Here is a 17,504-nt window from a genome sequence, read left to right as displayed (position 1 = left end):
GATTCCAAATTGGGAATCGGAGTCGTGATTCCACTTTTTTGAGGAATCAAATCCACACTACCGCCAATTCCATAACCTTGAGATCCGATTCCAGGAACAGTCCAGTGATTCCAAAAGACTTCCATATAAAATGATCTGTCGATTCTTGAAGAAATGTGTGGTTTTATACTAAATAAAGGAACCTAAACCATGTGACTTTATTTTCATCGCCAAAAATTGAAGTCCATGACGAGACATGGCCCACCTGCTTTGCAAAATCATAGCGGCGCTGTGCACAATGTGTAGTAATCCGACCCATTCGTCTGCAGCATGATGCAGATGGCCCACTGTTGGCTTCCTGCCAATTGTTACTCCTTAACATGCTGAGCATTTGGGTGCTACATTGTGCGCGATGAAAACTACGTCAGAGTTTTTCCCAGACGCCAAATTCCTCGCAATGAAATTTCTTGTCGCTGATTACCCCGTATTTCTTTTTGGAAACTCAACTGTAATATCTGAAGGATCGACACAAATTAGTAACTCATTGCTTGGAGTGTTTATGTCTTCCAAAAAAATCTTCCGCTGGACCAACGTCGCGGTTTAATCTTCAAGAATCAAAGCAAACTGTGGTGGAAAAAGTAGGCCAACTTTGTCACATATTACAAACATTTGCTCAGAACTGAAAAAACCTAAACAATGCAGCCCTTAGCCTGACATGAATTCCTCCTTTACCATGAAAAACTTGAAATGCAAGTAATTGTTGAAGCGTTTGAAAATTCCCATGGTGCCAGATTTTGGAAAATTTTCCGAATCCCACAAACCTTGGCAGTGTAATCTCCCATAAAATGACGGCGTGGCCCAAGGAAGAAAACACCCCGATCATAAACCATTACACTACCATAGGCAGTAAAGACTGCCTAATGGCAGTGCAAAGGTTCCCTCTGAAAAATGTATTCCTTCCGGAGACAAATGGATACCATCAGGCCTATAAAGGTTGAAAAACGTCCTGTGAAATTGGTTGTGCCTTAATATTAAAAAGACACCAAGCCTTTGGCAACGAGAAGAAGCCCGCCAGTTGACAGCAGTCCTCTGTCCATTGCCTCCTGGGGGTTAGCCCAAACGTAAAATGCCCTAGGCAAGATTTTGGACCGGAGCAAACATTCTTGGAGTAAAGCTCTCACCAGATATGCATGAAAAAACAACTCTCTGTTGTATTGAGAGGAAATCAACTTGACTCAAATCATTAGTACCTAAATGAACCATAATTATGAAGGGTGGGGGGTCTTGCATATTGTAGCGCAAAAGCGTGCTTGCAGCGAGTTTGCAGAGCTAGTAGTCGTTACGCAGTGCTCCCAGTCGGCGGACTGTGTGAGTACGGGGAGATGATCATGGCGCATCGTGGAGGAAAGACGTGTGTCTGGATCTCTGCTCTGTGTCTAGAGTGAACGGGGATGAACCGGACATAAGTGATGCACGATACGGGATCGGAAGCTGGGGACGTACTGGGGACCTGATGGTTATTTCCTGGGGGAATTTGGTCTTTGTGCGGGCTGGGGATCCCGGGAGTTCTTCTAGTTGCACTGTTGGCCAGGAGTTCTGGCTGTTTTTTACAGTCCTGCCCTCTACGAAGGTGCCGCCCTTTGATTATTTATTTGATTAAGGAGTTTCTTGATAATAAGAAAGAGATCAGTAATTAAAAACCTTGTGATTGTTTTTTGAAGCTGATAATTAAAGGTGTCAGTGTCCACTACTTCTCTGTCTGTCTGTCCAGTCAGTCCCTTCATGTCCGCCCCTGAAGTCTGTCCTTAAGTGTCCGTCCTGAAGAGAGACTGAGCAGCACGTGTTGGTGGCATACGGACTCACCACCTACATGTAGGTTTACCTGGATAGCCGCGGCAATGCGCCACAATATCGTGTAATAAATCTGGAAGGTCATGTACACTGGTGCCACTATAGGGTTTCCAAAACAGTTTCTGATTGACAGGTACGTGTAATAACTAGATCTAATATGTGACACATCTCGTGTGTAGGGTTGTTTACGTGTTGCTGAAGACCCAAGGATTCAACCCCTCCAGATAGCCTCGATCGGATTTTAGAAAATTGTCAACCTATAGTAATCTACAGTTCATTTCTAAATTGACTGAGAGAACTGTGTGTAATCAGCTTTACTCCCACATGTGTCGACACTCTCTGTTTCCAGATTTTCAATCGTCTTACCAAAAGTATCATAGCACTGAGATGGCTTTCCTGAAGGTCAAGAGTGATATACTGCTGAAAATGAACTCACAGCATGTCATTTTGCTTGTTCACTTGGACTGAAGTGTTGCATATGATACAGTTAATCCACACCATCCTGTTGCAATGTTTAGAATTTAAAGTTGGGATATCTGGCAAAGCTCTGGCCTGTTTTTCATCTTTCTGACAGGAGGCAGCTTATTTCTATTCATGGTTCTCTGTCAGAGAAATTTGATCTTGTTGTGCAACACTTTTCCACCTTCACAATCTTTGGTGCATTAGTAAATTCCTTTCTCCCGATTCGCTTTCAGTGTTAATTTACGCATTTGTGACCAGCCATCTGGACTATTGTAATAGTCTTTTGTATGGTTTGTCAGCAGAACAGATAATGAGATTACAGCGAGTCTAGAATGCTGCAGCTAGACTAAGTTCTTATGAATACACCCAAGTTTCAGCACCGTAACACCAATACTGTATCACCTTCACTGGTTACCTGCAATGTACAGGAGTAACTTCAAAATCATCCTGTTAACATACAAAGCCATCCATGGTTATGCTTCTAGATACTTAATGAATCTTGCCATCATTAAGAAGGAGTCTAGATATCATTTCAGGTCAGCAAGCAGTGGTCCTTTGTTAAGTTACCCTAATGTAATGGTAAAATGCTACCCACACTCCTTGACAGGGCATTTACCATCATTGGCTGCTCCTGAATTATGAGTATGAGTTTTTATTATAATTATTTTCATTATTAAAAAAAAACGGAAAAAGTGGTGCTTACGCACGAAGAAAAATGAGGAAAATCCAGTCTGTTGATAAAAAAAAAAGCGGAAAATGAAACAAGAAAACGGAGGTTTCACACCCCAAATAGGTATGAAGGTTGGCAACAGTATTTTTTAATTTTTATTTGTTTTTCAATAAAAAGCTTTAAGGTCAGTGCGACTGCCAGGTTGGAGTGGGTAACCAGAAGCACAGCTATTATTTGGGGGCCCTTAGGAGTTCCATATGCCATGAAAAGCAAAAGAATTTGTGTAGATATTTTTTAACAGCAATACATGAGTCCAAGTGATGTCATTTAGAAATGACATCTTCTTACTAGCTGACATGAAAACAGGCCCACAACATCTTGATGGGCCGTAAGTTAGGCCACAGAATGTATACTATAATTACTTTTTACTAAGAACACAAAATTATTGTCAGAAAATGGACATGGCTCAAATTTTATGTAATAATAAACTGCAGTCCAAGAATGTACTTTATGCTTGGCGTTTGCAAATAAAATGAAATCCTACCCTAGGACACAAATACTTATCAGTCTTCATTGGGATGCCCAGGCACTTCATCTAAAACATTTTTCAGGGTTTGATTTTGGCTTTGGAAAGGTCAAAAATGCACTTCATACTGTGGGTCCAGATACCTAGTGTCTGAATTATATGTACTGTAACAACATAGTTAACCAAGTTGTTTACAAACATACAAACAAGTCACATTCAACTTACAATTTGATGTACAGTTATGTTGTAGCCATCCATTTGTGGAAGGTTTTTATTCAGCATATGACCGAGTTTTGACTAAGCTAATGGCCAACAAAGACTGTTAGCAACTGTTTTCAGTTTCTGCAGCCACTTCATGAAAACATATCTAAATCTTCCAGTTGGTCAATGCTCACAGTTTGACCAGAAGGGTCCATTGGCGTAGTTCCAAATTGCTTCGATTTACTGTACATTTATGTGAAGAATGCAGTTCCTGTATGTATAGTATAGTGTGTACTTTTGTTTATGTCAATGCGTATCAGAGGTCGTGAGGACTCAATCCACTGGCTTGTCTTTGACATGGTGGGATATCATTCACATAGGCGTCACAAAGGAGGAGGGCAAGACTTTTTTTTCCCCCTCCCCTCCAAAAAAATTGAAATATAAAGGAGAAAAGAGAAATGGTCCCCTTGTACCAGTTAATGGTTATTAGTTTGCTGTTGATATATTTGTATGCTTTACCCTTCCAACCACATAAAAATCTTCGTGAAGATAATGAATTATTCAATTGTGGGAAGTTTGAGCTCATTCTGTTAGATGGGTTGTTTCAGAAGTTAACTGGTTTCTAGGGTTTTTAGAAACTAGAATAACGAACCATTTAAACTCTATTACATTTGTTGAATAATAAATAACAGTGTATGGAATACCTTTTTTGTTTAATGTTACTGGCACTGCTTCTAAAATTTCTTCCAATGCCAGTTGATTTTATCATCTGTCCCCAGTTGTTGACTTGAATCTCTGCTATTGCTAACAACAGTATTCAGGAGGCCCTCTACCTGTAGAAGATACTACTGGCTTTTGAAAGCTTATGTTAATTGACATAAACCTACTTCCCTAGATGTTGCAGTCTTTTGAGAGTGTTAAGTTGTCAGACTTCCAGTGATTGAATCATGCTGTGTTCAGCTGTTTCATGAGTTACTTTTATTTTATGTTCAGGCATTGAGTGAAGACCGATGGAATATACCAGCTCCTTTGTGTCCACAACAGAGTGCTGATACGATGTTGGCAGCAGCAACCCAAGTAAATTACTGACATTATCCATATTGTGAGAGTAGTAATTGCAATCTTTAAAATAATATTTAAAGCAATTGATGAATATATGTTAAAGTATGAACATACATGTAAATATCAGAAATGTGTCCTTGTGACAGGTTTAGCTGTGTCTTGTTGCATCTCCTTTATCTTTCCTATTTTTCCCTTGTATTTTGAAAATATTTTAACAGTGGATCAAATAGATGCCTTCATATTTGTCCCAAATATACTCTGAAAAAAATGGATAAAAAGCGGCCAGTTAGAGTAAAACATGAATTTAAAATAAACTCCTTTTCTGAATTCACTACATTTACTTGAGGAATTCCATCATCATTGACAGTGTGTAGCATTTGAATACATATACTTGCTTTTGTTTTACAGATCTTGGACTTTAGCTACCAGTTAGAGCATTTATTCTTAGGATGTAGTAAGTCTGAGCAGGCTAGCATCATTCAAATGAGGATTCGTGGATGGTCCTTGGAATTTCTTGTACAACTGCGAGGGAAACTGAGCAATAGTGCAAGTAAACAAGGAGCAACACAGGGAACATGCCAGCAGTATCTGAACAGACTCGGCCTGATCAAAAGGTACACTTATACGACACAATCTATTTTTCTCAGTCATAGTGCAGTGAAAGCAACAAAGCTACATTTATGGCTTTTATGAATGTGACCTTGTTTTCTCACCCATTTTTGCTTCCTCCTCCAAACCAACAAGCACCCCCACAGGATATTCTTCCAAATTTAATTACTGTTACTAGCAGCATTTACATTACTGCTAGAAGTGTGAGCAGAGATAGCAGTGGGGAGTGGTTACAGGTGTTATAGCAGCAGAGACAGTGGTAATGGCCATAAGCATAGTCAGTTGCAGTAATAACCATCTGAAGCAGCAGTAGTGGAAGTGGTAACAGAAATAGTGGCAATGCCAGCAGCATGGTGACAGTAATAGCAGTGAGGGACCAAGAGAAGACAGTGGTGATTACAGTAATAACATTAGACATAACAGCGGTAGATGGTGGCAATGTAAGCAAGTAGCAGAAGCAGCAGCAGTTGCTATGGCAGTGACAGGAGCAGAAGTTTCATCATTTGGCCATGGCAATGTCAGTGATAGCAGTAGAAGTAGAAGTATTGGGTAGTGGCAATGGCAGTCACGGCACCATAAGTATCATCATTTGGCAGAGGCAAAGTTTTAGCGAGTGCTGATCGTTTAATGGTTACTTTGCCCCAATAGCTGCTTTGCCTTAGAAAATAAATAGAAATTCAAAAAGTCTTTCGTTGTAATGGTTTTTTTCTTGTGGGCAATAATCTTCTTTCCGAAAAAAAAAGGTAAACGAAACTTGTGTTCAAGGAAAAAATAAAGTAATCCGCCTGGGTTACGAATTAAATAAAATATTGGCAACATCACTGTAGCTCACCTATTAGCTGTATACTACTGCCAAACCTAGTTCATTACAGCAACGAAGCAACTAATACTATCACAAAGAAACAAAGCTAAAGGATCACCAAGAATATATGTACATGTAGATGTCAAGCAACCTTGCAGCAATCTGGTAACGCAGGAATGAGAGACGAGTGCATTACAACCGAACGCATGAATGGGAGGGAGATACTTGCTTGCGAGTCTGTTTAAAGAGAAATAGGGTCACAGTTGATCACTCCTATTACGTAAGCTGTCGAAGAGAATAAAAGAGATCCAAGCTGCTACAAAGTCATTGATAGCAGCAGAAGTAGAAGTATTGGGCAATGGCAATGACAGCAGCAAAAGTGGCAGCAGTACCAACAGTAATGGCAGACATTATTCAAAACCTTGGACATATACATGTATATTTACAGATGTATTGGGCCATTTCTTGCAGTGTGTAGTCGTATATTTGATGCGTGTACAAAATTTCCTTAAGCCATGCTCCTTTATTTTCTCTTTGCTGTTTCCATATCCTTTGTTTACTACTTTTCTTCAAGATGCTACAGCATATCAAGTTGAAATTTGTAAGAACAGCAATCCAAGATTTGCATACTAGTATGACATCATGATCGTGTCTTCATGTATCAATTTGTTCAACATAGTTTGTTGAAAATATCACAAATTGCAGCAACAGCTGAATGGTGCATGATCCACATACCACAGTTGGGCATTGTGAATAAAAAAATGCACCAGTATACATTTTAGAAAAGATATCTGAACCAAAAAATCATTTCGCTTTAAAGTTACAATGTATGTATCGCGCAATGTATGTATTTGTTGCATTATATTTATCTTAAAAAACAAAGGTTAAACATTATTTCAAAACATACATATCAACTAAGCATTAATATAAAAAAAAATGGTAAAAAAAAACACAGCCAGTAAAAATTACATTAAATTCATTTAGAATTTTACAAACGTACTAGATGCAGAATTCTATTTGTTTTGCATTGGAGTTGCAGAAGTTTATTTGAATGATTAAGGGTTCTTTATTGTTGGGAGGAGGGAGGGATGAAATCGTTAAAGTGATTAGTTTATTTCAAAAATTCAATTTTTTTTTTCCTTTTGGATATACGGAGGGATCCCCCTCTGTTTTTTCAAAGTGGAAACCCAGAACACACAGCATTTTAGAATAACTGTTATAACTAACTCATTCGACAATTATTTGAAGAGCTTATTTTTGGATGCTTTTGAGATGGTCAGACTCAGCAGTGGTTAAACTTTCATCCTGTACGAGAGCACCCTAATCAATAATCAGTCTGGTGTAGCATGTAAACAACAAGTAAATTCTGGACAGAATGGCTGTTGAGGAGACAAATCATGTGCAGTCTTTTACCTGCATGTTTGATGAGGTCTGATATATGTATGCCCTTTATGAAATTGTCCTGCAATAAATGTGCTGAGGAGTTTGAATAATTGAAATATTTCCAATTGATCATGCAGAACAAAGGTAGGGAGGGGGTCTGCTGAAATGTTACTTCCACTTCTAAACATTTAATTGGATGTACATGTATTTTCATGTTATTGTTTCCTGAGTACTGTGCTGCAGAGGAAACAGACTACCTGCGTGATGATTGGTTTTGAGATTGGCACTTGACAAGGGTTACATGTATGTCGTTGATACAGTAAACTCCGACTAAGTTGACGTCGTGTAACCCGTCATATCGTCCAAGTCGGCCGTTTGACAAAAGTCCTGATCGCCTGTAATGCATTTCCATTGAAAATGTCATTTCTAAGTCGGCATTTATAAGTTGTCATTTCATATATGTGGGCAAGTTGTTCTCAGTCCCTTTTCCACAAAACCACAAAAATTCCTTTGTGTAAGTCGGCATTTAAAAAAATCGTGCTACGGTATCAGTTTCCTTCGCCACAGTTGCCAATAAGTTTCAAGTCCCGTGCGCGAGTGGCCAGCACTAGTACATCATACCAGTAACCCCTTTAGTGCTACATGCATGCGCTCTGTCCATTTTTGGGGTTGCCTTATTGAACGTAGTCTGGTTCCCTGCCCAAAGATTCCCGGACCACCCTTGATAATGATTCGTCAGGTAATCTTAACCATCGGGTCTTGTATCCAGACTATATGGAACGAACTTAACCAATGCACGTGTGTAAGAGTGTATGTTTTCTGTACTGAAACTGTATCACGTACTGTACATGTACCTACGTACTGCACTGTCAAGTCGTAATATGCAAGTGGTTTGCTGTCCTTACTTCGTCCTTAGGGGCACACGATCAATTATTGAATTTGCAGGATGATAATCGAGAACAAATTTAATTTGCTGGGATCAACCATGGAGGTAGAAATAAACCAGGGGAAATCAAAGCCATTGAGTTAGTGCAAGGAATCATAATGTACATAGGCAATACATGTGTAAGTCGTCATAATTTCTTGAGTCCCGAGAGTGCTTAGCCGGAGTTTACTGTATGTTTGTAGGCATTCATACCATGTGGAGAAGACGTTAATTGATCTTTACTAAAAAAGGATCAGCCCTAGATGTATGCCTTGCGGTACATCAGAATGAAGAATGGACCAATCAGACTCATTTGGTTGGTACCATACTCTGCACTGACAAGATGTCTGAAAGTCTCTGACCAATGAGATGAACTGTGGACCAATACCGACCTCTAGCAGCTAATTAATTGCTAGAGTGTGATCAATATGATCAAAAGCTTTGTAAAGTCATGTACAGTTCAGCTCAGCTCTCCTCAGCTTGGCTCAGCTCAATTGAGCTCAGCTCAGTTCATTTCAGTATACTTTATCCTTAAAATGGCAATTACACGTACATGTGGTTGGAAAGCTTATATAAAAAGAAAAACTTGAAGTACATGTAATTACCAGTCAACGAAACATATGAGATAAACATTGTGGACAGTGCATTAATTTCAGCATTAACACGCACATTTTGTATTAAAGATATTAATTAGGCAGTGAGTAGTTGACAAAAATTTTTCTGGTTCCATATTGCTAGGTGTCCAGTTTGGGTTGAATATTGCAAAAATCCATTTGACCGTGAAGCCTTCAGTCAGCTTTGTAAAATGACTGTTCAGGCACAGTCCACCATTTGAGTGACAAAGTACAAAATATTTGATAATATGTGTCTGAAGTTCCTTAGAGAATGTTCTCACTATCCTTCCTGAAATATTAACTTGACCACCAGCTGTTGTGCGGTTGATGTTCCCCAATGCATTGTGGACATACCAAAGACAAACGTTAGGACCTGATGATGGAGGTTTCATTCAGTGGTATTTAACTTTACCCATTGAATAGAACTTCATTTCACTTGACTGGATCCTGCTGCCCCATTTCATACATATTTCATTCTTAGTATAAAAAAAGAGGAAACTACGAGGGATGGAAACTAGTCTAACTTGCTTGGTATTGCCAGTGGGTAGCGATCAAATATGAATCTGTTGGGCAAAATGACGAAAATTAATACATGAGTGGAACCTGTTTGCTCTAACAGAAGAGGATTTATGCAGGTATTGTATAAAACAAATAATGAATATTTCACATTTGTGCAATGGTAAAAATAATTTCAATTCGGTGATGGATGAAATGCTCCATTCCACTCGGCTTCATCTGTCACCTGTCACTAATAACGTTCTTACCGTTACACTCATAAACATTTAGTTTTTGTACAACAACTAATTAAACTAAGACATTTTGCAGGATAGCCAAACAAAATAAAAAGTTTGATGAAATGGCCTCATAAAAGGGTGCCCTCTGGTTCCACATAAAGAAAATTGTTTATTTAAAATTATTTTGTGAAATGACTTTGAAAACGAACTGCAGATTTCAGTCATTTGAACCGACAGAGTTTATTGGATTTTTCTGGCGCATGTCATAACCGGAGATTTCAGTGTCTGAGTTTATGATAAAGTCTATAAAGAAAGCAAGTTATTTCCTTGAGTTGCTGGGTACTTGTGACTTTGGAACAGCACCAAGTGTACCAACACAAAGAGCAGGTCATACTCTCAATTCTGTCATCTCACTGAAGCTGTGTCATCTTGTTTGTAACACTTAAATCACAATAGGTTACCATTGGATCACTCACTGTGCTATCCAACATTGTTCAACATTGGCCTTGAAGTGCAAAGTCTATTTAAAGCTTCAAGCTATCAATTATCGTGGATTTTACCAAAATATTCTCAACTTGTCCCTGGTCAACTCAACAGCTATGAATGCTTCTTGGTTTAATAGAGGAGCAGTACTGTGCTGTGTAATATAAGTTTCTTGACACAAGCACACCCCTCAAAAGATTGTGGATGTTACTGTCAGACTTCATGCACCTTTGTAAGTGGAGGAGGTTGATAATACCAAATGTTTCAAGTGACGTCTGCAGCACTTGGTGATCAAATCTGGGGCCAAGAGGTAAGCACAATAATGTCAGCAAAATCAGGTTACCAACCAAAATTTCTTGTGATTGGTGCCACATTGATTTTTGCTCAGCAGATGAATTTACTAAGCAGCATTCACTGCAAAGTAGCTGTAGGATATTGGGCCCAATTGGTCTTAATATTGACAGGCAACTTTACAGAGATCATTGCACTGTCTACAGTAGAATTACCTTTGGAAAATCGTAATGCCTCATGGCTGATATTGGTCAATCCAACTCAAAGTAGCTCTTCAAGCTTGTCAATAAATTGATGTCTGTCATCATCACTAATCTTACATGATCATCAATACTGAAATACTGTTGAATCAGATTTAAACTCTTCCAGCAGAAGACTGGGCCATTGGGACCTCATTTGTAAACTTGTGCATCTCATTTGGATGGAAGGGACCTAATTGAACCTTTCCCAAGAGGTTCTCAGAACGGTTACCAGGGAGAATTCCTCAAAGTCATGTTCTTTGGATCCTATCCCAACTTGGATTGTCAAACTCTGTCTCGAACATTTTCCATTAAGGGAATACTGAAATGTTTAATATGTTTTGACATTTGGGTTCTATTTTAGATAGATTGCCATCCAAAAACCAGTGTACTATGGATTTAATGACAAGAAAATGAGGACCAGAGGAAAGAGGTATTTTCTTTCAAGGGAAAATTAGGGTGATACATACATTTTGTTGTACTTGAAGGCAGACTCAGAACCTGAAATTGTTTACAGTCATACAAGATAGTTGCACAATGAAAACAACATTCCATGCCCCCCTGTCGCCGAAAATGGTCAAGCTAATATACAGGGTGTCCCAGAAAAAAACCAAACCCTGAGGAAAGGGGTGAATGATCTAATGATACCTTGATGGTATCCATGCATGACTGAACACCATTGTCTTGAAAATGGGCGATCAGAACTCAGTTGTAACACTTTGGATAAACCAATGAATCAGGTTTGGTTTTTTCTGGGACACCCTGTACAACAATCAGCCATTAACCAGAGGCACACACAATATGGGATTCATACGAAGTGCTCAGTGTGCTTGGATCATTATCTTGAGGAGAATGAGAGGGTTGTGATTAAAATCTCCAATTTAAAAAAGCAGTCAGATGGTCTTAAAACCCTAAGTCAAAAGTTAGATTGGACTGTTTTTGCGGGGCAGATTTGATTGAGGAGATTTTACTTTTGATTACAATAAATCTACTCTGATCAGCATTGATCTGATCTAACTGATTTAACACATTGCATTACAAACTCATAAAAAGCAAAAGGGCTGTAAGACACACAGGTTGTGCCTTACCATTCTCAAAGTAGATTTAACCTTTGTCCTGCAGCATTGTTCCCACAATCTACATGTACAAAACATCTCATATTCCACTACTCAAGAAACCAAACTGGACCCCAACAAGCTAAAAATCAATCAACCAATCGCCAACGTAATGTTCATTACCAGGGTTCTTGAAAGAGTTGCTGCTGCTCAACTCCGTGCATGCTGAACATGGACTGCATGTTTGCTGTGTTCTGTCACCACTCATCTGTATAAAAAGCCCTTACACTGACTCTTAAATGTACTCTTGGGTAAATGCCCTATACATGTACAATTACTAATCGTTTGTGACTGACACAAACACCACCACTTTTAATTTTTTTAATTATTTCCTCCATTAAATCATAATTACTGCAAAATAATCCTTGTGCTTTATTTTTATGTCCACCTAAAATTATGAGCATTTAATTAGAACATTGCACTTTCTGCATAAAGGTTAGACCCTCCATACCTTCTTCTGATGGTGGATTTAATTTTGCAAATAGCATGGGAAACTTTTTTTTGTCAAAGGTTGGTAAAATCCATGTTGAACTCTATCATCAGTAATCCAGTTTGGAAGAGCTTCCTGCAGGTTTTGTGAACAATACCCCCCCAGTGGATTTTCAGTTAGATTGTTTTTCTCCTGTCACTGAAAGGGAAGTCAAGAAACTTATTGTACACTTAAATCGTGTTCCCTTAATCCTGTCCCCACATTAGTTGTTATTAACGGCCTGGATGTCCTTTTGCTAGTTATCACTATAATCAATGCTTCATTAATCTCTGGGACCTTTTTCAATTTGAAAATTATGAGCAAATTAGTAATCTCTTTTTTGTTTCAAATCTGATTTGAGAATGTTACTTTTAATGCTCATATGATTGTCAATAATCTGTATCCCGCTTGTCAGTCTGCATACTGGAAAAATCACAGCACCTTAAATTGAGCAACGATTTTGTTGAAAATAAATTCTCAGCATGTAATTGTCCTTGTTTTACTTGATCTTACAGCTGCTTTTGATATTGTTGATCATGATATTTTATTGAATCGTATTCATTCCAGATTTGTTATTTTGGGCTCAGCTCTAGATTGTTTTTTTTCCATATTTATCTGGATGTACTCAACGTGTCTGCATACACAGCACTCGGTCTGATAAGTTTGATGTTATTCGTGGTGTCCTTCGGGGTTCCTGTTTAGGACCTTTGGTATTTATCATGTACTTATCTGCTTTATTCGATGTTATTCAGTCACATTTACCTGATGTGCATTGTTGTACAGATGACACACAATTGTATGTCTCTTTTAAACCTTGAAAGTTAACTGAGCAAGTTGCTGCAATATCGTCTATGGAAAAATGTGTAACTGATATCAGGGCCTGGACTCTTCATGACAACTAATGTTAAGTGATAATAAGATGGAATTTATTATTCTTGGTGCTAGACATTAGCTTGCAAACATTAACGCATGTGAGGGTAGGCCAAGTGAACTGTGTGTCTGTTCCCAACCTGAAAAATCTTGGTGTTTGATAAACTCCAATTTGGCTATATATGTCGGTTCAGATTTCTAAACTTTGTTTTTCCGGTTTTTACTACTTCAATACATAATATTAGATAGTAAATATTTATCAGACAAGTCTGTCAACACTTCAATTCATGCTTTTGTCACAAGTCATTTAGACTGTTGTAATAGTCTATAATATGGTCTCCCTGCATGCCAGTTGTCTAAGCTGCAGAGAATCCAAAATGCTGCTGCTGCTGGGCTGGTTACTAAAACCCAGGGACATTGTCATATATCACCTGTTTCATGTAGGCTTTACTGGCTACCTGTTATGTTTCGAATTGAATTTAAAATTTTCCTGGTATATAAACATTTAAATGGTATGGCTCCAGATTATTTGCATGATCTGATTGCTGTCAAACATCAAAGTAGCTATAACTTCAGATTATTTGCATGATCTGATCACTGTCAAATATCAAAGTAGCTATAACTTCAGATCATCCATAGGAATTCTGTTGAATTTTCCTCTGGGAGAATGTTGTCTATGCTAGGCGATTCGGCTTTTATCTCTGCGGCTCCTAAATTACGGAATGCGTTGCCCTTTGATTCAAGAAATGAGCAGCGTTTTAAAGTTTTTAAAGTGAAATTAAAGACATTCCTTTTTCAGAGGGCATTTGTTGCAATCTCTTCATAACCCTCAGCCCTGAATTTTGTACCCTTAGTATGTTTTGATATGACTTTAGTATATACTTGTGGGAAATGGGTAATGCCCTGTATCATGTACATGTAGCAGGCACAAACATCAATGGCTGGTGGTTTTGGTTTGGTGGTGGTTTTGTTCTGTTTTGTTCTTTTGTAATATTATCTTGATTTTAATTTTCCTTGTTCTAATATGTTTTATGACTTTGTAAAACTATTGTTCTAACTTAACCTGTTTTGAGTGATTTTACATGTTTTGAGTGATTTTATATGTACGTGTATTTATATACACGTTTTAGTAAGAAAGTTGTACTGCACCTTCCAACAGCATGTTGCTAAAGCTTGTGCATTAAAAATTCATTATTATCATTATTGTAATGGGCAACTTGCCATATTGAAACACATGTGTATGACTACATGTAAAGCACAAGATACCAGTGTCAGAATGCTACCCGCATGCTGATAAAGAAACGATCATTAACATTTGAAGGTTCAAATGTTTGCTCATCCTTGCTTCTTTTTAAATGGCAGGTATTTCTCTGCAGCTGGAGTTAAGCCAGATACCTTCACTCATGCTCTATTTTCTGAGATGAACAAACTGGATGGTACTAAGGCAGGCATACTTGCCAAGTTACTGCAACCCTTGCTGCTTCATCATAGTATCCCATCACTTCTTCCATCCAACAAGTTAAGTAAGGTGACTGCAAAAATTCAGGAACCAGCTGGAGGATCAGACAATCCATTAAGGTTTACTGCTGGACTGGCATTAGCCATTGATGTTGATTGCATGCTAGACAATGTGCAAGATGTCAACAGGATCAAAATACAGGTAATTTCATCGGATTTTTTAAAAAACTAGTTCTGTGGTTAGTCATGGATGTTTTTTTCCAGCACATTCTGTCTTTGGAACAATTTTCTTGAATTAACTAGAGTGTGGTAACAGATTGCAGAGCCTATCAGTTTAGAATTGTAATTAAGGCAATTGTGAATCACAACTCAGTGGACAAAAAAATTCAAAATGGTCAAGAGTTTATGCTAGATTACTCCAGACAAACATTTAGTATTCAGAGGAAATATGTCGATAATTCCATGGTTTGGTTTTGGTACGTGTAAATGTGTGTGACCTCTGAAGAATTGCAAAATATTGGAAAACCTTTACATTCATTTGCCAAGTTGAAGTAGAAACTGACTCAATGAACAAACCTCCAGTAGTGTAGCTCAAAAATAATGCTTTCTTATTGGCCGCTGAGTTTTGCTTTAAAACTACTGCAGCATTGTGTTGGAAAGTAGTCAAATCAAAGTCTTCCTCAAGAAAGTGGTGTTTTCTTCAACCTGGAGGAGGTATATCTGTTGCTTGCTTTATCCAACATGATCTTATATTGCTTTATTTCCTGTGAATTTCAATTTAGGTCAAGTTTCCCGATTGCCAAGTGCAATTGTTTAGTCCAAAGACATCTGATTTCCGTAGCTTGTCCCCACTCAGGCATAGGCTACAAATGCAAGTATATATGTCTCATGCAATGTGGTCAGGTATGTACTCTAACTCACAAGGTATGTTTATGTTGGGAAATTTTTGCTTAATATGAACATGGAGTTTTGGTTAAGGCCCCCCCCAAAAGTCTCTGGTTTCTGGTCAGGGGTTAGCTCCAAAAGTGGTGTAACGGCGAGGCTTTTTCTTTGCCCTCACTTTTCTTCCTAAAAATGATGTACGTAAAATGCCACTGCCAGCACTGAAATAGGCTGGCCCTCTCGCTATTTACTGTTCAAAAGTGTTTTCAGCTCGTACAAGTACACAGGACATAAGACCACCTGGTTTGTCTGGTTCCAGATGTAAATGTATAATACAGAAATGATGTCATCTGATAAAATGTGCCCAAATAAATGTATGGGGACCTAGAGGGACTCCATTGCTGTACAAAATTCTGTACCCCATCTAAAACACATTAATTACCACTTGGTGCCGGGGTTTCCGGAACCGGACTTCCTGGGTTTATACGCATAGCTGGGGTGCCCGAAATTGGACTAAAGAGCTGGGCCTTGTAACAAAAGACCGTACTCGGAACAAAAGACCGAGCTGCTGGGAATTGGTAGCATTTTATCAGGTGTCAATAGCGGAGGAAATCTATCATTGTTTTGAATGATTATACCACTGTTTGTGACATTTAGCATGAACGGATTACCACCAGGGACAAAAGCGCTCCAGGGATGAGCAATACAATAGCGCTGCACGCTAATCTGGTCCGCATTTGAAAAGACGCTAGCAGTGCACTGGGCCAGTTTCGGGAATAAAAGAAAATTACGTAACACCGCACAATTTGGGCTTTCTTTACGAGGTGGCAGGCAGTGGCGTAGCTAGGGTTTTACTCGTGGGGGGCACAAGGGGGACATCAGCATCTTATGGGGGAGGGGGGCACCAGCTTTCATGGGTGTGGGTGTGGTTTTTGGGGCAAGCTTTGTTAGCCTTGTTCAATATTCATTCATCTGTTTTTAGGGGGAGGGGCACCTGGGAGGCACCAGGAATTTCGTGGCAGGCCTGGCTGAAATACTCAGGCTCAATAGATGTTGTCCATCAGATTAGAATCTACCAGACAGTCATTTGTGTGGTGTAAACATCAAGTAAATGAAATTTGAAAATGAATTTTTGAAGAACTTTGAAAATGGAAAAATCTTGAAAATCCCCTTGGTATACATCATGCAACTTTGAATTAAACCGGGCAGCATATGGTTAAACTTACACAGTAGCAGGATTACAGTTGGTAAAGCAAGTTTAGCAGCTTTTGAATATAGTTTTATACCAAATAAAAACCCTATTTCACAGGTCTATGATGACACATGCTCTGACCGGAAATGGGAGACATTTTTTGGCCTGAGATATGGACTAATTTCCCTGCAAAAGCAGGACTTGCAACGTGGCATGTACAGTAAATATATGAATTCTTCCCATGCAAGCTGTTAGTGTTTGGCAAATCAACAGCATTTTTGGAATCGGGGCAGATTCCATCTGAGAACTACCATTCCACTTGGAATTGATTCCAAATGTTACTAGTGCTGATGTCATGTAAAAGATATCATTCACAGGTTACAAGCATAGGGTGGGTTCATTACTTACTCTTTAGAATTCATTAAATTGCACTGTAGAACTAATTTGCTTTTTGAAATGGGAAATAATAATTTGATAGGTACATGCCAGTTAAGAAAGATTATTAATCTGCAAAACCCTTTGTTGTAATTTTTTTTGGTGGGTTTTTAAAAAGGCATATTTAACCAGTTAACATCAGATTTTCTTATCTGATAAAGCTACTGGGGGCAAGTTTTTCCCTACAAATTTTTCAACTTTGCAATTTATTTATGATGCCCGTAAAATATGTATGGAGGCACAGCTCTTGAA

General features: G+C 38.6%; 1 protein-coding gene across 2 annotated transcripts in view; it reads left to right on the top strand.

Moving 5' to 3' along the window:
• Positions 1-17,504, top strand: part of LOC110983236 (integrator complex subunit 4-like) — a 144,104-nt gene that overhangs the window by 120,431 nt on the left and 6,169 nt on the right. For both annotated transcript variants that reach the window (XM_022242326.2, XM_087145891.1), the window contains 4 exons: positions 4,683-4,766; positions 5,160-5,365; positions 14,648-14,945; positions 15,526-15,646. In XM_022242326.2, coding sequence (XP_022098018.2) covers positions 4,683-4,766; positions 5,160-5,365; positions 14,648-14,945; positions 15,526-15,646 — 709 coding nt within the window. The remainder of the gene's footprint in view (positions 1-4,682; positions 4,767-5,159; positions 5,366-14,647; positions 14,946-15,525; positions 15,647-17,504) is intronic.

The sequence above is a fragment of the Acanthaster planci genome, linkage group LG14 (genome assembly GCF_054643075.1).
Source record: "Acanthaster planci isolate LZ-2023a linkage group LG14, COTS_SCS, whole genome shotgun sequence".
Lineage (NCBI taxonomy): Eukaryota > Metazoa > Echinodermata > Asteroidea > Valvatida > Acanthasteridae > Acanthaster > Acanthaster planci.
Note: the sequence above shows the minus strand (reverse complement) of the source record. Positions and strands in the feature narration are given on the sequence as shown.